The 25,776-nt window shown below is 38.8% G+C and overlaps 1 protein-coding gene across 2 annotated transcripts; it reads right to left on the bottom strand.

Moving 5' to 3' along the window:
- Nucleotides 1–1,040: 1,040 nt before the first annotated feature.
- Nucleotides 1,041–25,535, bottom strand: mtbp (MDM2 binding protein). Of its 2 annotated transcripts, none has more exons than XM_026292932.1 (23): nucleotides 24,695–25,535; nucleotides 24,516–24,599; nucleotides 24,367–24,440; nucleotides 24,052–24,200; nucleotides 23,630–23,688; nucleotides 22,757–22,901; nucleotides 22,200–22,314; nucleotides 19,215–19,328; nucleotides 14,729–14,823; nucleotides 14,324–14,390; nucleotides 14,053–14,170; nucleotides 13,467–13,649; nucleotides 11,158–11,271; nucleotides 9,827–9,985; nucleotides 7,481–7,574; nucleotides 7,208–7,366; nucleotides 6,520–6,615; nucleotides 6,104–6,367; nucleotides 5,750–5,892; nucleotides 4,769–4,869; nucleotides 3,090–3,203; nucleotides 2,035–2,100; nucleotides 1,041–1,947 (listed from the first exon to the last, which is right to left on the bottom strand). In XM_026292932.1, exons 1-23 carry the CDS (start codon nucleotides 24,759–24,761, stop codon nucleotides 1,912–1,914), a joined length of 2,616 nt encoding a protein of 871 aa, XP_026148717.1. In that variant the 5' UTR covers nucleotides 24,762–25,535; the 3' UTR covers nucleotides 1,041–1,911. The 2 variants fall into 2 exon arrangements, with proteins under 2 accessions (XP_026148717.1, XP_026148715.1); XM_026292930.1 differs by having other exon boundaries at nucleotides 1,042–1,947; nucleotides 5,729–5,892.
- Between the last annotated feature and the right edge of the window lie 241 nt (nucleotides 25,536–25,776).

Genomic DNA, 25,776 nt, shown 5'->3' with positions numbered 1-25,776 from the left:
CAGTCCATGTTTCCTGTCTTCCTACTATCATTTCGTCATTTCTCTGAGTCAAAACACAATTCCCTGGAACAGGAACCTCCGATAACAGCATTTATTTTACATGTTGCAACAAGCAGCAGCCGCAGCAGATGGCCAACTCATTTAATCTCTGCTGTCTTCATTTAATGGGCCCACAGAATATATCTGTAAATCATTTATGGTCCTGAGATTGAAACCAAGAAAGCAGGTCTGGTACAGCTGCACATCAGACCCTGTATAGAAATGTCTGAGCTCCGTCTTTGTGTTTTGTCTTCCTTTGTAATTATTATGTATCTCTTGCAGTACAGTAACACAGCAGCCACATTTTAAAGTGCTGAAGTCTCCATCCTCGGTACAACAAGCCACAAAATATTTTCCTTTTCTGGTCATTATTTTGGTCAAGGATAAGTACGTGACACAGACGTATGAGGTACAATGTAAACTCTATTATCTCTTTTGTTGGTGCACTGCGATAAAACCAACACATACAGATAATATGCCTTTATTATCTCACCCTAACGCTCAGTGGTGCTCCCACACAGACGGGTACGTGTCCAGTCCATTTCCACAGATACACACTGAAAATGTCAGGTTATTCTTGTTCCATGACCCTGTAATACATTTATCAGAAAATCTCAGCTATGAAAAACACAGATATGCCATATTTGGACAGTCTAATGTTGACTCTCCACTATCAGCTGAAAGTAGCAGTAAATGCTGTGTGACTTCACAGGCATTCTTCTGTCCACATTAGTAAACTAATACGTAAGTGCTGACCTTGACACTCCAGACCAGTTTTCACTGTACTAAGAAACGTAAGACTCTTCATATGACAGTAATCTAAATGTAAGTTGAGTACAATTGGAATATGCCACGAATTCTAGCACAAACAGTTTAGTAGGTACTGTACTCTTGCAGTTGTTTTCCTGTTTTACTTACAGTACAATTAGTCAAATCACAAAGTTCTTTCCAGGAAACCTCCTAATAAAATATTCAGAAATTAGGACAGTACTGACCTGTAAAATAAAGTATTATTATACATTATAATCCAAATTAAATACTAAAAACACACGTTTATGGAACGTCCATATAACACATTGTGTTGTGTTAACTTGGCTGGTGTCTACAGGTTTCTGGGCAGCTCTCCCCTCTTGGAGAAAAGCCAACATGATGTTAGTAGTAAAATTACATGTTGTGGCCGATCGTTGGGATGGACAATTCTTTCCAGTGTCGCTGATCAGTGATAATCAGTGCTGCATAACGCGGTGCACCATCCAGTCTGGGCCGTCAGCCGTCAGTGCTGATAAGGCAAAAAATATTTCTTAAGACAACACACTCATATCAAACACACATACAAATGTGCTTTCCCATAGAAATCTGCTTTAGTCGAGTTACACTGTAACTCACAAATAAGTTTAATCATATTTATTGTGTTACAAATGATTAAATATGAAACACAAACATACAATTATAAAGCCATGAAACTATTATTGTATTTAGTAACAAAAGAAAGTAGCAAAGGATTTAAAATCGAGTTGGAAAACAGCTACAAAGAAAAGACAACTGCAACGTGAAGCCAATCTCTAAGCCCTGGTGGCCTGTCGGCGACTGCAGCCAGAGCAGAGTGTCCTGTGCCAAACTGTTTTTCTGTTACAGGGCTCTGGAGAAGTGTATCAGGGAGAATGAACACACAATCAACACAAACCAAAAGCTCAAAAATCTGAATACACTAGAAAGAAAAATACATAAACAAAATAAATATCTCACTTAATGTATTATTTTAGAAAAGTTAAAAAACCGGAACATGTGAAGATGTGTGCTCAGAGCACTTCGGGACAAACTTTTTTTTTATGACTAAATGTTGAAGTTTTCACTTATTCTTTAAAAGGTTCTTCACTTTGAGGCTTTCTCCAGCACCCAGTCAATGACCTACGCACAAGAGGAAAATACATCTTAGAAGGTTTGGATTAAACACCACTAAGCCAAGATTTGTGTCATTATGTTTGGTGTCGTTACCTGTTTGACATTGCTGCTGGCGGCCTTCCTCATTTCGTCATGCAGACCCCGAGACGTCGTCAGATCCTGGGATCAAACAACAGAAGAGGAGGATCGCTCACACTGACACAGCAGCAAACAGTCCCATGGGCTTTACATCATGAAACTGAACATTTTAGGTCACAGCTGAACTCATCTCAACAGGGGAGAAGATTTAGTTGGAACAGAGTAGAGAAAAGTGTACGGTCTGTAAGATGCTTTAGCCAGTCAGTGAATCATTTACCTGGCAGCTGCAGTTACTAGTTAGTTTCTCAGATTAATATTTTAAAAACGAATATTGCAGTAAGTTTATATAATATGATGTGCAGTACTGTAATAGTTTACAAAACATGTTCCTGCAGAGACTGAAGTATTTGTCCAGAATCAAAATCTTACAAACTTGAAAGCAACAGGCCGTGGATCCACCAATCGGAATGAAGTATGTGTCCAGGTGAAAGAAGTTTATACCTGTCACATTCTTACAAAACTAAGCAATGATCTTGTAAAAGTAAAGAGAAGAAGCACTCGAGACAAATGATTCATTGTTAAAATTTGCTCCATTTCCACCTACTACATCTAGTTTAACATGCACTGATACTAATCATCAAATAAGAAAGGATGGTTTACAATAAGACTTTTACACTTTGACCTTTTTAATAGATTTTGTTTATAAGAAATGTATGTTTTTTATGCTCATCATGACTGTCACTTATAGCAGAACACTTTGACATTGGTACTTTTACTTCATTACAAGAGTACTTCTTCTCTGCTGGAAAGTTATAGCAGTTTTACCTCTGTCTTTATAAAAACACCAGATTACAGGGAGGCAAAAAAACGTGGATTTGGTAAATACAGCAAAAACTAAAAAACCGAGCTGCTGCTGTCTGTGCCTGTTATCTTGGTAGTTTGTTGTGAGGATCTACAGCAAAACTCAACATATGGTCAAAATTCATGGATGCATAGAGGCATATAAAACAAGAAACTGTAAAGTAAAAAAAGGACAGTGTTGACTGTGTGTGGGCAGTAAAGAAACTAACCTTGAGATAGAATTTCGAGATATCAAACAGTCTTTTGCTGCAGGCCTCAAAGCGCTCATGCTCAGCAGTTATTCCGTGGTGTTTGAGTGTTTTAGTTACTACCTCCTGCAACATCTGAGAAAACAGCAGACAGACACACATATACATAGATTTGTATTAGCATAATTGTGAAAACATTTAATCAAGTTCTGTTTTTCCCTAACTACCATACTCTAACATGGTTCAGAGAGTCTAATTTTAGCATGGCTCCCTATAAAAGGGAAAGAGTGTCAAAATGTCTTGACTTTGGGGGACGTCCTTGCACAGCACAGCACGCCTTCATATTCACAGTTTGAGCTCACAGGTACAAACAGACAAATATGTCACTGGTATCATCACCAGGGAAAACACATTGCTGAAATAAATATATCTGCTTTTAATCTTGTCACAGTGACTGTTGTGAAGAAACACCATAAATTATTGTGAGGAATTATCGGTGCCATTCAGCCTCATGAGGTGTAGAAAGGCAGCTTTTAATCTCTGCCCTAAATAAACTTCTAATGTTATTTCTGAACAGAGCCAACTGTTCTTTCCGATACTTGGATGATAAGCCTGTTTGCACACTAATCAGAAATCTCAACAAGTCAAGGTCTGGATGCAGATTGGGAGCTGGGGGACAGAGGAATGAGTGTTAAAGTGTGTGTGTGTGTGTGTGTGTGTGTGTCTGGCCGTGCATGCATCAGTATATGTGTTTCTATGTGCACACACAGCACACATCTATAACAAATGTTTGTGTGTGTGTCTGTGGATGGAGGCAGCAGGTGATACGATAATATTATCTTGCCACCCACTAATTTACAGTCATTACATGCAAACCATTTATATTTGCTCGATCTGTTGCTCAGTTCTTATCTGCAATAGGAAGACTGGGTGTTTGATTGTGTCTCTGTAACTGCGATGGGTTGGTCGTGAATGCGACCATTACGTTGTTTTCAGGTTTTATGAGAAGCAGTAAACAAATCTTTTTAATGCATTGCTAAACAGATGACTACGACATGAACAATATGGTTTATAACGACTTGGCTTTTATGTCTGACGGTTATTCTAGCATTGTACTCCTGAAAATAATTGCTAAGATATGAAACGAGCTCAGAGAAATCATTAAAAATTTGCCAAAAATGGCTCAGATGAGGTGAGAAAAAAAAAAAAAGTAAAACCTCATTATGAGTCAAAGCGGTTTGTGTCTTCATTAGCAGCTTTCTTTTGATCAGACACTAAGAAGTAACTTCAACCAGTCAAAAGGAGACAGTGTGACCAGAGCAGGCCAGGAATCCTGAGCAACCAAGAACTGTTATACAGCAAATCAATATATCATGCAAAAAGTAAAGGAGTCTGAATACTTTCTGAAATCTCTATATGAAATGACCAGACAACAAAAGTATATCACGTTTCCTTTAAGTACATTTAGCTCAGAAAGGCAAGAGAACATAATTAATAAAACAACAACTAAGCTCTGGGCTTTTAATTCTTCCTAAAACTCGAAATACAAATGAGTTGCACATACTGTGATGACAACTTGTTTTTATGGTTATAATGAAGTTATTTATATTTTATCTTCACCATATTTAAAGCTACATTTTATTTCTAATTACTATATGCTAAGTACATTAAGTTAAAAAAAAAAAAAAAGAGAGACTCACCCTGTTGTGTTTCTGGGACCGTGACTCTTTGGAAGGTTTGTCTTTTTCTTTTTGTTCATGTTGGGGCTTAGGTTTGTCAGCAGAGGGATGTGTCACCAAACCTGTGGAGTAAAGTCAGAAAAACTAACACTGACGCTGGACAGTCATGACAATATCATGACAATAAAAAAATAGCATGATTAAAACAAATGATACTGTAGTCAGGCTGTACTAATAGTTAGTCAGACACGTCAACCCATGCAGGTGTTTTCAATAAAGTTGCCTAATGAGACATCCACTCATGAATGACTGTACAGACGTTTCCTTGACTCTACATCCATCACCTTTATAATTTGAATGGTACGTGGTGTCTGGTAACCTCATGTAATCAGCAGCCCCTTAAGTCTTAACTAATACAGCTCAACAACTCATAAATGTCAGGGTCTTGAGATAAAACTGGAATAGTGTCCCAGGAAGCTTGACCAGTGTGACAAAAAGCCTGCATGCACAATACCAGGACACTGAAACTGAAGCTCCTGAACAGACCACAGCCATCTTTAATTTTATTATTTACAAAGGGGCTTTCACTAGTGTGACTACACAGTATTTTATTATCACTTGACTGTACTAGTAAAATCAATTCTAACAAATTAGAATGTATTATTGTGCATTTTGTTCTAAAGAATCAAGGTTTGAAATAATGTGTGTAATGTGTGTGAAATCCTTTCTAATATGATAACTAGACTTAATTCACAGCTGTGTGATGTTATAATGACATTTCAGAAAAGACACACAGGATAAACTAGTTCTGGTTTAAACATTTTTCCGCCTAAGGGTGCAATTACCTGATGCTAATTTTGTAGTTCCCTTAATTTGAAGGTTTGGCATTACTCCCCTAAATGTCATTTATAACAGTATTATGTAAAAAAAAATGAAAGAAGAAATTCTGGTCCCTTCCATATGACATTGTTTTTGTTTTACCAGATGATGTCCGTCTTTCACCTGAAGACGAAGAAGAGCTAATGCAGGAGGAGGTGGACTGGGACCTGCTCGGCTGTTGCCTCAGAGCCCTAACGGTGCGGTGTGTCCCGGTGCTGCCACTGCTCTGAGAACAGAGGGAGTCATTGCTCTCTGACTTCACCAGCCTGGGTCACATGGATGAAGAGAAACACAGTAAACATCACCAACACTTTCATTTAAACCACAAAGCCAAGACCCAATAATCAATCAAGCATCCATGGACCTTCTTGCTGCTAAGAAGGAGAAAGGATTTTGAGGATTTTTCTAATCTTTAAAAGCCCTTATTAATCACATCACGTTAGATAAACGCCAAAAACCAAAACATCTTAATCGTACTTTTTACGAGGATACCCTCCAATAACATCTGTGTCCAAGGATCTGCGCTTGAGTCGTGCTACGTCAGCATTCTGCAGAGTCTCTCCGTCAGGCACACTCCCAGGTTCTGACATCACAGCAGGAGAGGGAGCAGGGCTGAGGGCAAAGGGGAGAGCACAGGGCTCTTTGGTGCAAGTGCTTTGGGTCTCGTGCCGAATCAGACGGGACTGAAGCCGCACAAAGGCTTGGTCCCGGTCCAAGGACCGCTGACTGTCCAGGCAAAATCTAAATTAAAGTAATTAAAAATTGTGATAATTTAAAAAAGAAGTATTAAAGATGGTGTGATGTGGCTTTTATTGTGTCTGTACACAATAAAATATTCAGCCAGTATTGTCAAATCTAGTTAGTGTAGCTCAAGACTCTTTATAGAAACTTACTCAATGCCGTGGTAATACGAGGCTGATGCCTTGGTGAATGGCATCTGACTCACTCTACCTGGAGAGAGGTCTGCTGACAACTGGAACACATTATTACTGAAGAGAAGCACAGTGTGGGAAGACAGACAAACAAATGACTAATAAATAGCTTGTTTATTCTCTTCATTAAAATCACAGAAACTAATTTTATTAATTAAAATACAAACAATTTAGTCTGATAGATTTATTGGTATTCATTGCACAACTCAGTAATTTACCTTAAATGGCTTTAACCTTGGTGTTAAAGGCCAGCGATCATAATCAAATCCTCACTATGGCCTCACTGTGCTATTCAGAACTGTGTTGAGAGCCAACTCATAAAATCCCCAGATATTGTTTACCTGACTGGAAATGTAGTAAATATCTGTCTACAGTGTCATTTGTCTTGTTTCATGTTTGTTTATAAAAATGGCTGCTACTCTCAGCTCTCGTCTATCAATCACGATGTCTCTCGATAATCCTGTGTACCTGTGCATGTTGCTGCCTCTTGTCTATACAGTATATTTCTTTATTTATGCCTGTCTGAGTAAAGGCCTAGTTACATAAATATGTATATGAAAACAATTCGACTCCTGCAGCCAGCTGATGTCCTAAATCTAAAGTCAATTTGCTACTCAGCATGGAGCCAGAAAATAATGACTGAACCTACCTTCTATTGATAGCCAGTGGTTGTAGCTCAGCACTAGGGAAACCATCAGATGTGAAATATTTCAGAAGTTCTTTGGCGTCTAGTAAAGTAGAGGAGCCCTTCTGGCTGTCTTTGGGACCCAGGAGGCTGTCGCTGGACCCTGGACCTAACAGACTAAACCTAACACACACAAAATGTAATGATTGATCAGTTATATATTAACAATTTAGACTCCACTCAGGAAACAACTGACCAAATAAATAATTAAAAATACAATGAGCAAAGCCCATTTACTTTCTCTTCTGCCGTCTCTTCTGCAGTCTCTCAATGTTGTGGAGGACGCTCCTCTCAGGCCAGTCAGATGGCTGGTGGGAAACAGCCTGAAAACCTACAATGACAAAACAACAAGATTAATTCTGACAGAACTGGATAAGAAGCAGGTACAGTATGGTTTACAATGCTTCAATTGGAAATTCCCCTCAACAAGAGTATGTGTTATAAGTGATTCTACTAGCATGGAACATTTATCTGTGTGTGTAATGAAGTCATTGAAAAATAACATGCTGTCCCCCAACCATTTTTAAAACCAAAATTAATTACTTTCCAAACAAAATAGCAGTCACATGGTGCATTACATTAGAAATCAGCTACGAACATAAAAGTAACCTGAAAGTCTGTTGGGAAAGATTCCAAGCTGTGCTTTTAGGGCTTTAGCACGATATGGACCTACAGTCAATTTCACAAAAGAGAAGAGGTGTGGGTTATAGATCACTGGATGGGCATTTACACCTTAAATGAAATAAAGCTTGGCACCGCTGGCATAACTTATTATAGATGCTTTTATATTTTCGAACATTAGAGAAAACTACCAAGCACATTTTAAATATGTTCTAACAGCAACAGCAGATATGTGGCACATGCATATATAAATAAACTCACATTGCTCTTTTTATCAGTATACCCAATAATGTAGGCGCCATATGCTGCATGATTGATTGCAGTAGTAGTACAAACCTTAACCTAAGCCAGGTTAAAACACTGAACAGATGGTACCTTTACTAGATGAAATGTCGGCACCCAAAAAAATAAAAAAAATAAAAACTACAAAAATCAGCAACTCTGTGTGTTTGTGTTTGGGCAGGAAGATTGGATGTTATCCCCTGGAGAAATGTGATATATCTATATACTGTGGGTTCACTGATGATGTGAGGGTGTTTCATGCACAGCAATGGCCTGAGGACGTACGTATGTCATATGAGGAGACTGAAGCTCTCTGCCAGCGGTTTGACAGCCCACACTAAGTCATGCACACCTTTAGATGATGCACAAATGTAAAAAAATATCCCTTATGGATATTGCAAAAGTTGTTTATTGATGTAAATTACATTCCCATCTCCAGAGCTGAAGGTGGGCACAGATTGCACCTTAGAATGTATGTCTCTACATGTTTACACCTATCAGTGTTTTTGCTTTTCAGGCCTGCTGACTCAACTCTGAGGAATCCAGTATGTCGTCTGTATGAGATCCTGCACAGCTAATACATATAAATGATACAGAACATGATATAAGAAGTATACACAATGACCATGACTTGGACCGCTTTGGAGATAAAAGGCAGTTTTTTTTTCTCGAAAAGACGCTCATCCTATTTCTAATATTATTACACTCGTTGGAATAATGCCTGAATCTAGTTGCAGAGATAATTACACAATAAACATTATGCCAGTCAATGTTGTGCAGAAGCAGAAAAATAATTGCCTGTCACAGCAATTACGACATAAACTCTGCCGGTGTATTAGCCCACAGCTATATTTAAAAGCACTGTTGCTTTGTGCACATGCATGGACCTGTTTTACTGCTCACAATTCATCACTAGTTGACACCGTTTCCTAAAACTGGCATCCTTGGAATGTGCATGTAGTGACTACCAATGCACTGCTGTGTAACAAATCATGGGTATGTCAGATAAGTGTGTTGGTACATGACATCAGCTTCCATAATATCATGTGGGGATTTATGAACATGGCACTCTAAGACTTCTATAGCACTGTTCAATCAATGTATATATTTTCATTGGTCTGATAATCTGCACCAAACCTTTGTAAATCCCATAATTTGAGCACATAATAACCTTTATATATGCATGTATGTATGATGCATAATATTCTAATGTCACACCATGCATCATACAGGATTGTTTAGTTAACTAAGCCTACAATAAGTGACCATAGTGTTATAGCATTTTTGAATCTTCAACATGATCATTTGATTTACCCATGCGCATTATCCAGCAACCAGAAAAACACATTAATATCAGGCTTCTGGTTATCACCCTGAGCCCACACCCAATCACTTAACAAAACCATTCCAAATATGTAACATAGGCAAAAGTTGCTCAGATGACTATTTAAATGCTGTGGCAACAAGGCTGGAAACCAGGGTAACCCTCTGGGGTAAAATTGGAAGAATGGAGGATGGAATTGGATGATGTAGGAAAAGGCAGTCAGTGTGGTGGTAATTTATTTTGGCTATGTGACAATGACTGACCAACCTTGTGAAAGATTTGCACCATGTTTGCATCTCGCGTTGCTGTAAATGAATGTGAAAATGCATTTGGCTTTTATTTTTTTCTCTCTATACCTGAGTTCATGGAGGTTTCCTGCTCGTCCTCCAGACACGTGGCAGCAGGGGGCAGAGCGGAGTCGATCATCTTCAGATATTGCTCCCTGGCCAGGTTCAGAATTGCCTTCAAGTCACTGATGGGTATTGAGGTTGAGGCCGATGCTTCTTCTTTCTGTCCTGGACACACAGAGAGATGCTGGTTTTCATTTGAACATTTTAGCTTATAGCTCACTGGCAAAAAATAGTGGAAGATTTTGGCATCAGCGTTATTGTTACATAATAAGTGTGCTGATGATTGATTCTCCCCCAAAGCAGGAGTGTATTATTTTAATTAGCTTTAGTTTTATTTCAAAGCTGCACTGGGTACTTACACACATATATATCCACACATAACAGAAGCGCATAGGGCTGTGCTTGACATCACACAGGGGAAAAGTGGGTGGATGAAATAAAAAGTGGGCATTTTTTATAGGTTCTCTCTATAAAGTAACTGAGGCAGTTTTATGTAAAAGAATTTCGGTAAATGGAAACTTCATTACAGTCAGACCAAATGTTTAACTGCCTCACTGTCTAACTGCATTTCAGAGAAAAAAAAAAAAAAAAAAAAATCGTTTTTAATTTTTAAGAGACACAAAGCCAGAACCAAGACCACGCACATACACGCATATTTCCAACAGTACTTCTCACTTTTGCAACTTGTTCGTCTCCCAGACACAAATCTATTGCCACTCTTCATTATTCTGCTCATGACCTTTTCAAAGAACAGTCGTATTTCTTTTCTTCAAGTCTGAGGAATTTCACTCCACTTTCTTTAATCCTGCTACACTCCACTGATGCTTCACTATCTATGTGGGCCATGGGGACATTATGCGTCTGTAAAATAATTATATTTCATCAGTCTTTCTATACACCAGCCTGTGCTGAGGGCGGGAGAGAACTGAGAGTTCAAACTGACGACGGATCAGGAAACTCAGTGTGCCCTAGACAGTGACAGATACAGCTCTTCTGCACATTAAGCTAAGTCTCAGCTCTAGACGTATCTAAATGAGGGACATTTGATATTGGCTGAGCTTATGGTAAAATTTCTTTACAACTGCTGAACTAAATGAAGTTCACTTTTTCTAATCTTTTAACTGTTCTCTACCAGCACACAGCTCAGTAGCTAACAGTTTCTCATGTGTCCAAAAAGTACAGACTAAATACCTGTAAGTAAAAAATATTGTTTATTGTTTAAATTGTCACCATAATGCTCAAAGCCATACCTATCACATCGTCTCTTTTTCCCCCAAACTACAGTATATTCTACGAATTCTTTGCCATTTCAGAAGCTCTTTAAATGTAGTACTTACTGAGATATTCTTTGAGGACCAGTGTCTGAACCTGGGTCACCTTCCTTTCTCTGTTCAGCAGTCTGTCTCCATGAAGACAGGGCAGAGGGCGGAGGGTGTTGCCTGTAGCTCTTCCTGAACAGAGAGACATAGTGAATTAAATTTAAAAAGAAGGATTACATAATTTGCAAACCACAGTTTTGTATTGTTTGGAGAGGAACTTCAACCTTTTGATATTTCTCTTGTGGAGTTAGGGGCAAGTTTAAAGGGCATTCCACCAATTTTGCAAGAAGGTCATTTTAGTTCAGATGTTTGAGTAAAATTCAGATTTAAAACCTCAGGGCATCAAAGTCTAGGAGACAAAGGGATTTAAGAGGCAGGAGAGCTAATGAAAAATCTCTACTGAGTTGCAGTATGAGGTTTGAAAGATCCAGTAATTTTGGAGCTTGACCTAATAGTTGAGACTTAAAGTCTGGATATCTTGGCTGCCTCTATTGCTTCAATGTTGACCGTTCTTTTTCTAAATTTGTTCCCAAACTTTGTAATAGTGCACTACATTGCTGGATTAGCAACAGGAACATTTGAAATAGCAGTAGGATGCTAAAAAAAAAAAAAGAAAAGATCCCACACATCACAGTGAAACTAATAGAATAACAAGCTTGAAGCTGAATCTTCACTTGGTGCATGAAGTTTCCTACTCCTACTATTTCTAAAACTCATTCAATATACTTCTGCTACACATAATAATACATGTTTTAGATAATTACTCAAAATGACTCAATAACATGTGTCATGTAAGAAAAGGTTGCATGTAGCTAATGCTTAAGTTTAAACAAGCACTAAATGATAAATTACTGCTTGCTGCTCCAATACAGAAGCATAGGTGAATTTATAACTTCATGAATATAAAACCTCTTTACTAATAGCTAAAAAAGACTGGAAACTCAATTACAAACCTTGTGCTAATATAAGATAGAACGGTGTATTGATAATGTTTTGTTCAGGTGCAACAACAACAAACCTGAGCTGTACATTTTAGGACTTTAGTTTTTAATGAAAACTCTGCTGTGTCACTGCAGCAGTTTACAGTCTTGCTCTGTTTTTCAAAAATGTCTCCTGGAGGTTGCATAAAACGTTAACAACAGCAGAAACTCTCAGGAGAAAACAGTTGTCTTGAATATCTCATGAAACCAAAGAATACCCAACGACTTTTATTATAAAGAAGCTTTTAATTTAAGAAACAAACCAAATGTGAGACTTCTGTTTTAGCCACCTATAAACAGGTGATGACCTCCAAACACAGTTTCCCCTCATCACCTGTCCAACTTCCTTTTCTCTCTGTCAATCAATGTGCACTTTCCTCACTCCTTTCTTCTTTACTTGATTGTTCTTAATTTTGTGACAGAAGAGTCATAATGCTTCCGTGCTATGAGAGAGGCAGTGGTAAGAGAGGACAAACAGAGAAGAAGGAAGAGGGAGCTACAGAGAGCGACAAATGAAGAATAAAATCTTAAGTCAGATTGGCCTATAGCATTGAAGACTAGCATTGAAGGCCTATAGCATTCTGTAACACAAGCTTATGAACAATGACAGCCCCACCACCTTCGTAAATGAAGCCAGAAGAACTTCCAGTCCAATCAGGCTGAGGAGCTGCTTTAAGAGAACAGGCTGTTTAAAGGGCTTTTCTTTACAATGTGACCGAGAACAAATTAGTGCTAGATGTTCCCAAACCCCCAAATGCTGATAAAACACTAGACAGCTCTTTAAATTTGATTACAGTACAGACTGTGAGGCACGAGAAGAGTGAAATGAGGCAAAGCTACTGCAGTGAAGTGAAAGAGACAAGCGCATGACACTGGCTGAAAAACAACAGGAGGTTAGTTATTGTAGTCTGCTAATTTGGCCTGCTCACCAACACAGTCAGCAGTTGGAGCTGCAGAGGGTGTGACAAACAGCTTATGGAGGCAATAAAACCTGTAGCATCAAAATTTGTACTTCTTTAAGTCATAAAATAAAATCTGAAATTTTAAGATTCCGAGGGCCCACTGCTTATAAAAGTCCAATCACTCAGCTAGAAAAAAGTATTTTCTAAGGATCATCCTGTTTTGACATTTTCTTTAGCATCAAGGTAACTGATGTGTGTACATCCATGGCCGCACTGCCAACAGGGAGTGCTTGTAACTAATTCAGGACACTTGACTGGTGCCACTTTGTCAGAATGTAAACAAACATAGCGAAAAATATGGGGAAAGTTCTCTCCATTCAGTTTGGGACACCAACACATTTAAAGTGACAGAACCACACACTACAAACAAGACAAGATAATATACCTGGCAATGACTGCGAGGACTTTTCTCTTAGCAATCCAGAGACGGTTGCCATGGCAGCCGCACCATTAATTTGATTGTCTGAGTACAACATCCTAACCCTGCAGGATCCACACCCAACATCGTCCGAGCCCTGGACCAGCAGGAAGTAGTGGGCACTTTCACCTTTCACCTCAACATCAGCCACTACATAGAAAACAGAGAAGCAGAGAGATTACGTCCAGAGTTAATTTCAAATATTGTGATGATATAACAACAGTATCTGCTGTAATCATCTTATGTTTTCCTTGTCTTTCTATATAATATATATATTCCTCTGTAAAAGGTTTTTTAAGTGTAATGTACATCAAACCTACGCTGTCTAATTCTTATTTTGGAGCAATGATTCAGTTTCTTTGTGGTATGGTTATTTCAGCTATACTGTATTATTTCTTTCCTGGTTTTCCCAGCAAAAATTCTCAAACTGATTCAGTCCCACCTCCAAGTCTGTTGTCCCACTCAAAGGCAATATTACCCATAACAGTGCAGTCCTAATAACCAAGCTCTTGTTGCCAAATGGTGATGAAAAAGGTTTGAAAAAAAGTCTTACTGGGCAAAGACTTTGGCCTCCTGGCTATAGACTCTCTCCAGCGCTGGGAGCTGAGCTGGCTGGCTGCGGGCTGGGCAATCGGGGTGATTGTACAGGAGAGGCTGAACAACGCTCCAACCTGGAGATAGAAAACAGTGGATAAACATAGATGTAAACACACAAAACATCAGTTCCACAAAATGCAATTTATTCAGTTATTAGCATGATTGGAAATGAGAACTTTTTACAGCAGACCTTAGCAGATAAAAGAAAACAGCTTCGAAGACGGTACCTTTCCACGAAGTGACTTCAGCTGGTCTAACAGCAGTTTAGCTTTAAGTGATTTCCCTGACAGGCCCCTGTTTGTTGGTTGTGAAGGAAAATCACAGTATTAAGGAACAGGAGCTCCATACATCTTTTTGAACAGGAAAATGCCTAGAGCCCAGAAGTAATAGGAACAACTTATAAAAGCAACTCATAAAGCATACATTAACAGATTGGGTTAGGTTCGTTTTATTTTATTATTACAATTCAGCTGCAAATTATACTACAAGATATGAATATACTAACATTTCAACATAAAATTTATGTATTTCAGACAAGTAGGTTAATTTAAAAGTGGTTGGATGTAGAATAGATGTGACTGTAATCCTCTTTGTTACAATGGACACACACACACACTTCAAAATGAGGATACAGTTCAAACTGGGTGCTGGATATCAGAAAACTGGGCAGGTCTGACAGATCAAGCAGCTGAACCAAGTCTAGAACTGGTGCGTAGTAATGAAAGACCTGCAAACACAGGACAGGCAGATAAAGGGTGGAGGGAGAGATGATGGGGAAGAAAATAACAGGGTTAAAAGGACATTTTAAATCAATCACAGGGCGCTCTGAGGGAGCAAGTTCAGGGTTTGAAAAACATCCATTAGGTCAAGGATTAAGATACACATAATGCGTCTTTGAACAGCATATTGAATGTTAACCTGTTCATGGGGCTGTTATGTAACTGAGCTTGAAAACTGATCCTTTGGTCCAAATCTGAATTTGGACTTTTAGTGGCACCATCAGCACGAAAAGCAAAAACAATATTTTGACCCAACCAGACATGTCCAGTTACATACACACTACCTAACACACTGCACATTTAGAAATAGTTACATTTCAAAGTCTGCAGCTGCCCTACTGTTCAAAAGAGCTCATTATATTATGAGGAAATCAATAATATATAAATTATTTTGTCACATGGACAAAGTAATTTGCATACACAGAAAATACCTATGACAGCCATAATTTACTGGACTGGAACTGCCGACGTCTGGCACATTCCTATAAATTAACATCAGATAAAGATTTTAATGATTGAGGGTCAAATTTCCAGTTTTGTAAGAAAGTTGGGAAACCCAGTGAGGTGTGAGCAATGCAGAGACTTGAGAGGACCAGCCAATTACTGCAAAAGTGACTATTTTGATTTCTGGAGTGTTTTTTCTTTACAGGAGCATTACACATTATTTTTATCCACTTCTTACATGTGCTCCTCCTGTGAATAATGGAGTGGTGTGGATCAATAATTGCTGCTCATTAGTTCACCGTTGTTCTTACATTGTATAGAAGTTTTCCAAATATAATAGACTATATAGTGAAAGCACAAACTGCACAAATTAAATAAAAAACACACATCTTCATTCAGTCATTATGTTATTGAACAAAGACTGAAAATCAAAAACAAAATAAAGTGTGCAAAATGAAAAGGGGGGTCTAAGTATATAAGTGACCACAGTTCATGATTGTTTTTTTTTTTGTTTTTTTTAAAGGCAGGGGTAAGGATAAAACAACAAACCATATAATGGCTAACCTCCAGTGCATTAGCCATTAACAAGGAGCTGTTGAGATGTTGCTAACAAAAACATTGAGTAAATTTCAGGCAGTGAGCGTTTGATGCATGATTTTCACAGAAGACACAGTCAAGAGGGCTGACTACAGAAGATAAAGCTCTCTCCCTCCCTTGGCAAACAGTGTTGAAGCGTTTTTTCAATAAAAGACACTCCAAGAGACTAAATGTCACCATTTATGCTGCAGGGATGATGGATCTATGTGAAAGAAGAAAAATGTCTCTAAAACTCCTTGGAGAATGAACTAGAAGAAAAAAATGAGTGACTTGGGAAAAGTGTGGAATGGATGTATAATTACCTATTTAGCAACATTTCCTTTTATGTCCACATTTCCTTTTTCACATGAAGATTAAAAGAAAATGATTTTTCAGCCTTGCAACTGTTCACTGTTAAATAAACACCCATATCTCTACCTAGTCCCCTAATGTATCTGGATCAAAGGTATAAAGTACCCTGATTTTATTCCCACACACATATAATACACATCTGGGTGTGTTGTCTAGAAATAGCATCTTTATTTTCAATTTACTATATCATCATGTATATTGATACCACAATTTCTAATTAAAACCCTTTGTTATTGAACACTTTATGCACATAAGCACAGTGTGGTCTTCCTGCCCTCAGCACTTAATCCAGACAGTGAGGAAACCTTAGACTATATGTGTGTGAGTCATTGTGCCACCTTAATGGAGATGTGATAGTTGTGTTCTGAGTTTTTCTTTTGTGTGTGTGTGTGTGTGTGTGTGTGTGTGTGCCAAGACAATCATCGCCACCTGCTTCTCTGTACGGAATCTGATGAGATCACACACATGCACAACACCTATACATGAGCTGTCTCACTCTTTGTAAGTATGTAACTGAGTCACACACACACACACACACACACACACCCTAACTATGGATGTCTGCTGTGTTAACTGAGTAATGAGCACACACAGCAGCACAAACACACACTGTTGCCAGACACAAACTGACAAAGCAGGCAATGGTAAAGATCTAAACAAGATTCAGTTTGAAACGACTAAGAGCCACTCTGCATCATGACTCTTAAAAGAAGAGCTTGCTACTATTTCTTCAATGTGTAGCACAGGCACCTTTCACTCATGTGTCTTTAACGCTCATCTAATTAAAGCCAATAAAGTCTGCCTGTGTGTGGGTGTGTGCGCGTGCATGTGTGATAAAGATCCCGCATCAGGTCATAACTTTTTGGGAACAGCTCCTATGTGGTTTTATTGTTATGGATATTAATCTACAAAAGACAACTCATTAGAGAAGATTACTACACCAACTGTTATAAAAGACCTGGTCTCACACAGAGCACACTCACTCACAGCTTTAACAATACAGACAACAGAGCTAAGCTGGGAATGAGATGGCCCGCAGACCAGGTGTTCCTCCCTGGACAAGTCCCACAAGGGCCCCGAGGTCAAAACTAAGACAAGTGATGATTCTGCTGGTTCTCTTTTGTTACCATCTTAAAATTATTATAAATTCTAGAAGCAGTTTCTCGCTGAAATTAATTCTGACTTTAATTTTGAAACGAATGGCTCCACTACACACAGTCTGATACTGCTTCTCTCATATTCATGCATGCTAAAGAAATAAAGCAGGTGGTCTGGTTAGCGAAGATGCACAACACCATGTACCATGTAAAATGAGAAAAGGTTGATGCTAAATGCACCGTCCAATGTATGGCCTTCTATATATTTTTTCATTGAAGCTGACACACTGAAAAATAGAAGAACCCGTCACATAAATTGAAGATGTGGACATCTATGCAGCTGCTAGCAAAACTATAAAACAAGCAGAACCAGCCTGTGAAATTAATATTTCTCTTATTTTTCTTAACGTTCTTCAGCATCTGCATGTGTTTGGCCACTGGTCCTCTATAAAACACTGTCTATATCTAAGTCAGAGTGTATCTTATGTCGATCGAGTCTCTTCATTTCCAGCATTTCCAATATCAGGATTTGCTGTTTTTTTTTCTCTCTCTATATTCAGCATGAACTGAATATATTTAGGGTTTGGACTGTCATTCAGACTAGTCTCTGCATTTTAATTATGAAATGAACTGCTAGATGGAGATTTGTAATATTATAAGATTTGTATCTGACCAGGTATATCTATCTGGTCTGTGACCTCTTTTAAATCACTTTGTGTTCACTATGAGTCACTTTGTTGGACTTTAATCATTTGAAATAAAGAGAACTGAAACTAAGTGTTAAAAAAATATATACACTGTACTGCAAATGTCATAATTTTGAATGAATGCCAGACTTGAGACTATGAGTCACTTTTGGTCAAATATTGCTGGTATGTGAAGATAAACTGAGGCTCCACACTGTGTGGAAGAAGATCTCACAGTGAGCAGACAAACGTATATAAACTGAAGAAAGAAGAGTCTAAATTCGATGGAAATATCATTTGACTACAGTCTAATGATTTGTCTCAGCTGAACCCTTGAACTGTGGCCTTCTGTGATGAGATGTTAAATTTATATTCTAAAAGTGTTTTCTTGCTATTAAGTCATAAGAAGTACCAGAGGTCAACATTCATCTAGCAGGAAAAAAAAAAATCATTTTATTTATGTGACTGATGGTCCTTCACAGGTTCCTCCATGTGATTAAAGGGCAGCCACAAAGACTCCTTTTTAACTCATCACCTACCAGACATCATTAGAAGACTGGACTGTGTGCAGCTCTGCTTAGCCAGGAGAATAAAGGAACGGTCCACTAAAGGAAACTTCCATCATTAACTACTCAGACAAATGTACAAACAAGGACATACGTTTCCATTTCAGTCTTCTTTAAAGCTGCGGAAATCAACAACCACAAACATCACATTTCTCTAAACACATTTTCTTGACTGAAAATGTTTGGATCAAGTGCAAGCCCTACAGCACTCTGGCAGAATATTTGGCCTTGCTATTGTGGAGCAGCTTCTGGCATATTGGACAATCTTTGTCAGAGAGAGAGAGAAACAAGAAATAATGAGGCAAATAATTGGACTTTTGAAAAAACTGCAATTGGTTGGTAATAAAGAAACACACAAAAGAAACACATTTAGTTGCCCGAGGTGTTTGGAGAAGTTAAATGAGACATGGCTATGACATAATCTAGCTTCGGACAAAAACAAAATAACACTCTTCCTCCAAAAAGCACACACAACACACAAACATGGGGTGTGAAACAAAATGGCAATTCAGCCTGATTATCAAATCGGCTTTGATATACAGGAACATTTAAGGCTTAGAGTTAAAGAGGTAAAAGGCAGTGAACGAACAGGACTCACCTCAGACTGTCTGTGGTCTGTAGTTGTGTGGGGAGCCTGCAAGAGACCGGCTCCTGATATGTGATGCGCTGGAGAGCGCAGAGAAAAGCCATCGAAATGGAGCTCAGACACGTGCTGAAGCAAATACACAGAGGAGAAAAACGTTCACACAAATCAAACACACCAGCTGAAAATTAGCAGCACTATATATCACTGATATCACTGGTCATGAAATGCGACCAAATATCAATAAACACAATATTCGTTCATGTCTTAATTCAACACAACATTCAAAGTTACAGTGGAAAAATAATGGAAACAGTGTTTTAAAAACTGGTTGAACCACCTTCGGCAACAATAACCTCAAGCAAGCGCTTCCTGGAGCTGCAAACTGCAGCTGTATTAGTTGTTATGCTATGTACAGTATCGCACGGCTGCAAAGCAAGGCTGGTTGTTCTTAGGCTTCTTTTTTCCTTCGGGAATCATCCTTTGTTCCACTATTTTCCAGCTGTGAAGCTTTTACCGACTGCAGAGCCCACTCACTTCTGAAAGCAGCAACTTAGAAAAGGTCACGTTAGTGAAGGAGAAGGTGCATGCTTGCCTCAGCACACTCAGCAAAGAAACTTTTGTCAAGCTTGCAATAGCACAGTCACTCAACCGGCATATGAATTCAGCTGTGGAGATTATAGTGTGACCGATACAAGATTAACTATCAGTTCAATTAAATGAACTTAAACTAGTTTGTGACCACATTCACAACTACGAGAAATTTTGAGTGACCATTCAACCTGAACTGCATGACTTTAGCTTGCACTGCCTTAGAGTGGAAAAACTATATATATATATATTATAATTATTGAAGTGACAGCTTCACATCTCCAATTTTGTCATCTCAGGCCTAAAACAATTTGGTTTGGGTTAAATATGCATTGTCCCCAGGGAAAAAAAAAGTTGAAACGTTGATGTTGATGTCAATGCCTGATTTGACATGAACACAGGATACGTTGTTTTTTAGTCACAAAGATGTCATTTAGCTGTATATTTTTTTAAAATAAGAGCAGATCAGTGTTTAAAATTATGTTAAATACCAAATGGAAATTCCAGCCAGTTTAAAAAACATCTACAGTCTGAGACATTAAAGGAATCTCCACAGCAAAACAGATTGCTGATTCTCCTTTGGGGACCACAGAAGAAAAGCACAAATATTGGCTAATTCTGTCCAGAGACAGAAAACTACTGCACCTGCCAGAGTTTTACCCATAATGAGAAAGAAATACAAGGGCTGTGAAGTAATCTCCAGAGTAGCGCAAAAAATGCTGTCAACTCATCAGAGCCTCAGCAAAACACAACTACTAGCAGGAAAGTGGAAAATAAAATACAATACATGGCCAAAATATGCAGCATTACACCCATATGTGATTGTTAAAATCTCTCATTCTAATATTATGGGTATTGATCTGCTGCTGTAACAGCCTCCACTTTTCTAGAGAAGGCTTTTAACAAGATGTTAGAGCCTGGCCTTAGGGATTTGTTCCCATTCAACCATAGGAACAGTAATCTAAAAGGTGCTGGATGTGGATGAGACCAGGGCTCTGTGCAGACCCGTCAATTCCTTTCACACCAAACTGGTAGAAAACATTTCCTTTATAGAAGCTGCTTGGTGAATTGGGGCACAATCATGTTGAAAAAGGAGATGGCATTCCCCAAACTGTTGCCTGCTACTGCCTATCTGTATCCTACTGCAATAAGACTCCCTTAAAAGTAAGTGGCTTAGCCCAAACCACCAGAAGGCCCCAGATCAAACATACACAAAAATGTTTTGAGATAGGTCTACATGTCTTTTCCATGTGTAGATCACATCCTACATCCTTTCTTTTGTTTTCTTTACAACAGTGAAGTTAATACTGTAATGAAAGCCATTATTTTCATCTGAATGTACTTTGACACTTTAGCTTCCTATAAAAGTAAACACCACTGCACCTGCATGTCAATAACACCAGCATTGTTAAATACAGACACAACTGCCTGGAGGCATTCTCTAACACTGGTCCTTTATTTAGATCTTGACCAATAATCAATTGCAGCCGACTCCTGGGAGAGAAAGGTTGGATCACAGTGGGGCCGGGCCAGGTCATCTCTGCCAGGGCAACGCCAGCAAGGCGGCGCTTTCCCAAGACCCCATTTATCACCCCCCCCCCCCCGAGTCAAAAATTCACCTAACTTAAAGGAAAAGATTGGGAAAATTTACCCTCTGGCCTTGAGTGTGCTGCATGAGTAATTATGTGTGAAAAGATGTAGGACCAAATACAGATGTATGAATCAGGTCTGTGAACCATGATTAGCCCCAGAACAAGAGGTTCTTAAGGAAAACACTGTTTTCTCTGTGCCTTCTCGCACTGAGCCCAGCTAGCTGTGTGCACCAGTCTGCAGAGAATACTGTTCATAATAAAAAAGCCCTGGGCAAGCAAGCTGGTAAGTTCAAAAGGACAGCTTTTTCTCATGCTCTCTACAGTACTTGTCCAGAATACACACACAGGGACACAGACACACACATACAGCCACAAAGTTGATAGCACAAAAGAAGGTCTTTCTTTGACTTTCTTTGCTGCTTTCAAATGATCAATGACATGTAGGGCTTCAAAAATACAGCTCTGTCTTACCTTTCTTGTAATTGACAGGTTCATCGTACTAATCAGGTATGCACGCTCCATACACACACAGACACAACCTTCGTGAAAATCGTTAGTCTTGCTCTCTCTAATAAGCAGGCCTCTTTTGACCGCTGCGCAGAGACCAGTGCAGAAACGCCCTCTCTGCTGTGCATCAATTACATTTTTTTTTTTAACAGAAAACTAATACAGTTGGTCTGTTCTCATGATATTTATTGTACGGGTCCAAGTGAGGTTTCTTATTTTCAAGTAAGAAAGAAAAATGTGAACTAAATTAAGGGAAAAGTGCTGAATTCTAAATGTCTCTTTCACACACACACACTTTTGAGACGCTTACCTTCTTCTCTCTGACGACCAGGCTGCCCCTCCAAAGTTCATTACTGTCGATAGAGCAGTTCAGGTCAACAGGCTGCAACAGAGCAGCGCTCAGGTGAGATGCTGCTTTCTGCCACCTGGGTTAAGAAAAAAACGGATCAGTAAATGACCAGCACAGAATAACTTTGTCACTTAGACATGAAATCCTAATAGATATTAAATCTGGTATTTAGAAAAATACAGCAGTAATACTTTGCTCAGGGTGTAAATTTAAGATTTTGCACTTAATTCAAAAGTGTTCCTGTCATATTGAACATATTCACTCATCTACCTCCCCCTAGTGGTGAATGGAAAATAAGTAAATGTTTCATCATCCACTCATGTGGCTCACCACAATGAACTAACTGATATATACATATATACATATATTGAAGTGCTAACTTAAAACTGTTAATTTGGGGATTGTAACAAGGATCTTGTGTTTTTGTATTTGCAGATTGCAGATAGATTAGTTATCGTTTTTGTTGTATGGCTCCAATAAGGGAGATTGTAATGCATGTGAATTTTTCATCTCCTCACCCAGTTGTATGCGGAGTGACTACAGAGATCTTAGCAGCATGCCAGCAGGACATGTGTTTGAGGGCTCCCAGCAGAGGCAGCAAGTCTCTGACAGGAGGGGACTGCTCAGCAGAGCCCAGCACCAGCACATCCAACAAGGCTTTGCCTGAGGGGAGAAAATACAACAAACCGAAAAGGAATTCACTAGATATTTTCTTACTTTCTAAAAGATTTCAAGAACTGTAAGTGACTGGCATAGCTGCTCCATTGACACCATGTTTTTTACAAATATCGAGATCAATGAAAGGAAAGTAGGAAGACAGCAGTGACTCCAGCTTGTCAGGGCAGAAAACATTGCACGGTGACTGTTCTTGCTGTGGAGGTTATGTGTGCTGTGTTATTTAAAAAGTGAATTATGACTTCAATAGGCATAAGAAGTCAGAGCAAAAGGATCCTATCACCCAGTGCAGTCACTGTATATATATGAAGGACAGTAGGCCAGCTCCTAGTAGGCTGCAGGAGTCAGATTTCCAAAGGCTAATTGCTTAAAATTGGAAAGGATTCTTGTTGCACAGCTGCTCTGCAGTTGGTTTTAATTCCCACTTGAGACATTGTGTTTGCATCAGTAAACTGACTCCTTGCTCTGTTGCCCTAACGGCAGATTAGCCTATTGCTGTTATCTGCATTAACGCAAAATGGAGGAACCAGTGAGATATGCTACACAGATGACCTTAAAAGTGTCTGAATTCATTTGAATAAATTTTATGATAGTATTCTTGAATGTGACATCCCTACAGAGTAAACAGTTAACATTAGGATGAATGAGATACAATATGATATCATTAAAGTTAGTGTTTTTAAAGAGTGTGAGTGATATGAATTGGTTCACTCTACCTGGAGGGGGTAGCTGGTCTGACAATTGATGCAGTCCTTCTGCAGCTTCCTCCAACAACCTGTTTAATAAAGACAATCAGATCAGCTCAGAAGGATTTGCAGACCAAAATGTAACATTTGAACATTTAGTCTTTAGGGCACAAGATCTTTACAACCATCTGCATGTTCCTATTATCTCTATATCAGTAAATTTTCTCAGATATACAAGTATTTAAAACAGGTTTCTATCCAGTAATCCATCCATGTGATCGATTTGAAGATCAAAGGCAGTGCTATCTATAATGAAGTCTATAACTACAGCCCACACAAATGTAATCTGGCACAATCTCTTTAACACCAAACAGCAAAAAAACAAACAAAAACAAAACAAGTTCAAGTTCATTTATTTCCATAAAGTGCACAAAATCTCATCTGTCACTCACTCTGTCAGTGCTGGCTGGTCAGCCTTTTGGTCTGACGCCCCCTGATTACTCAGAGAACTGAGACAAGACTCCAGAGCAGTAGGCTTCTCCTCCTCCCCGTCAGTTTTCAGATGGCCTGTCCCCAACTCCTCCCAGTCTGAGCTGCAGAACTACCAAAGAGCAGATCCAGAGTTAGGCCTGAATCTAAAGTCAGAGATAATTGCACCTCCTTTACATTAACCTTATGGGAAATGATTTTAATGCTGTAAGCCAGTAACAAGCTCTGTCACAATACTGTCTATGGAAAAATAACCATCAGTCCTCCAGATGTCTTACTTGTGTTTCTCCGTGACAAGCCTGAAGAGCAAAGTACCACCTCTGAACTGATGGGCTGCCAGTCAGAGAACAGGCTAAAAACAAAACATGAAAAAAGTTAAAGAAGTAATTATGAATAAAAAATCCCCACAGTGTCTATGTTTCCGTACCTGGAAACACAGAAGTCCCTCTAGTCGATGCCTGAGTTGAAATGTCCACAAGTCTGTCATACATCTGCTTCACGGGCTCCAGACCTGTGAACAGAGACACGGGTTGCCAGGTTAGCGTTTAAGCTAACCCACTAAACTTAGCTGAGGATGTTTTGTTTCTGAGGAGAAAGAAAACTTACATTTACTGCCCTCAGCCAGGCCGTCATCAGTGTGGCTAACAGATATAACTAACACGTACCGGTCCATGTCGTGTGAATATCAATAAATGTGAAGGTAATGAGTATTTGGAGTCAAAATAAATATCGGTTGTTGTGAAAAGTCGATCCTGTTCTGTCAAATTTCCCACCAGTTCTTCTTCTTCTGTTGAAGTTGTCGGAGGTTGCGGCGGAACTACAGGCCGCGACACCGCCACCTACCGGGCTGAGAGTGAACTACAGGACAGACCTGCTGCTAATGGTACACATAAAATATTTTTATTAATCGCGTCTTATAAACTGTATTACTATCTGGCGTTTTTCAACCCGTACAATTCACAGTGGGTTAATGTATTCTCTAGGCTATATCAGAAAGGGTTACACTTAGACCATGGTTTATAATTTAAATTTGCACTTTTTGATATTTCTGCATGAACGCTTGTTTTTCTGCCTTTGCACACCTTAAGTCATCTCTCTGAGCTGTCATAACAAGTGAATTTCCCCGCTGCTGGGATTAACAAAGCTCATCTTATCTTATCTTGAAAATCATCTCCATCTCAATTTTTTGCTTTGTACCAATTTGTTTTGTTGTGATAATGGACACAGATCCCCTTGTACAGACTTTCTGTAGACCATTAATGAGTGTAGAGTGTGCTTTGTGAGCTGAAATCTGTCTTGATGTGATGTTCATTTCCAGGATACAAACAGCAGAAATTATGACAATACCCCTTGACATTTACTTTTAGGACAAAAACAAGACAACTTTCTATGTTGTGCTTTGGAATTACATTGAAAACTGTCTGTGTTATCTCATATTATCTGTGTCATTATTTGAAATCTGCTGAAGACATTTGTAATAAAAGTTGACAAATTAGGGTAATGGCAATTCTGATCATTTCATGTCTTTCATTTAGATATCAACTGTGTCGCTATCAAAGGGAAATCATATACTCTGTGTCAGTAGTGAGCCTTCTAAATCCTCCAGATGTTCAGCGTCATCCACCATGTAGCTTCTCCTACTAAACACCATGGACCCAGTTTTAGTCAACATGTAAATTAATCCAGCT

The sequence above is a fragment of the Mastacembelus armatus genome, chromosome 16 (genome assembly GCF_900324485.2).
Source record: "Mastacembelus armatus chromosome 16, fMasArm1.2, whole genome shotgun sequence".
NCBI classification, from domain to species: Eukaryota; Metazoa; Chordata; class Actinopteri; order Synbranchiformes; family Mastacembelidae; genus Mastacembelus; species Mastacembelus armatus.
The sequence above is the reverse complement of the archived record's forward strand: the minus strand, read 5'-3'. Positions and strand labels throughout refer to the sequence as shown.

Coding starts and splice junctions, on each gene's coding strand:
- mtbp (XM_026292930.1), bottom strand. CDS start 24,761: ATGGACCGGTACGTGTTAGTTATATCTGTTAGCCACACTGATGACGGC. Junction 14,391..14,728: donor TCCAGCACCCAGTTTGAACT/GTATCCTCATTT, acceptor ACCAACAAACAG/GGGCCTGTCAGGGAAATCAC. Junction 9,986..11,157: donor GGTCCTCAAAGAATATCTCA/GTAAGTACTACA, acceptor CTGTGTGTCCAG/GACAGAAAGAAGAAGCATCG.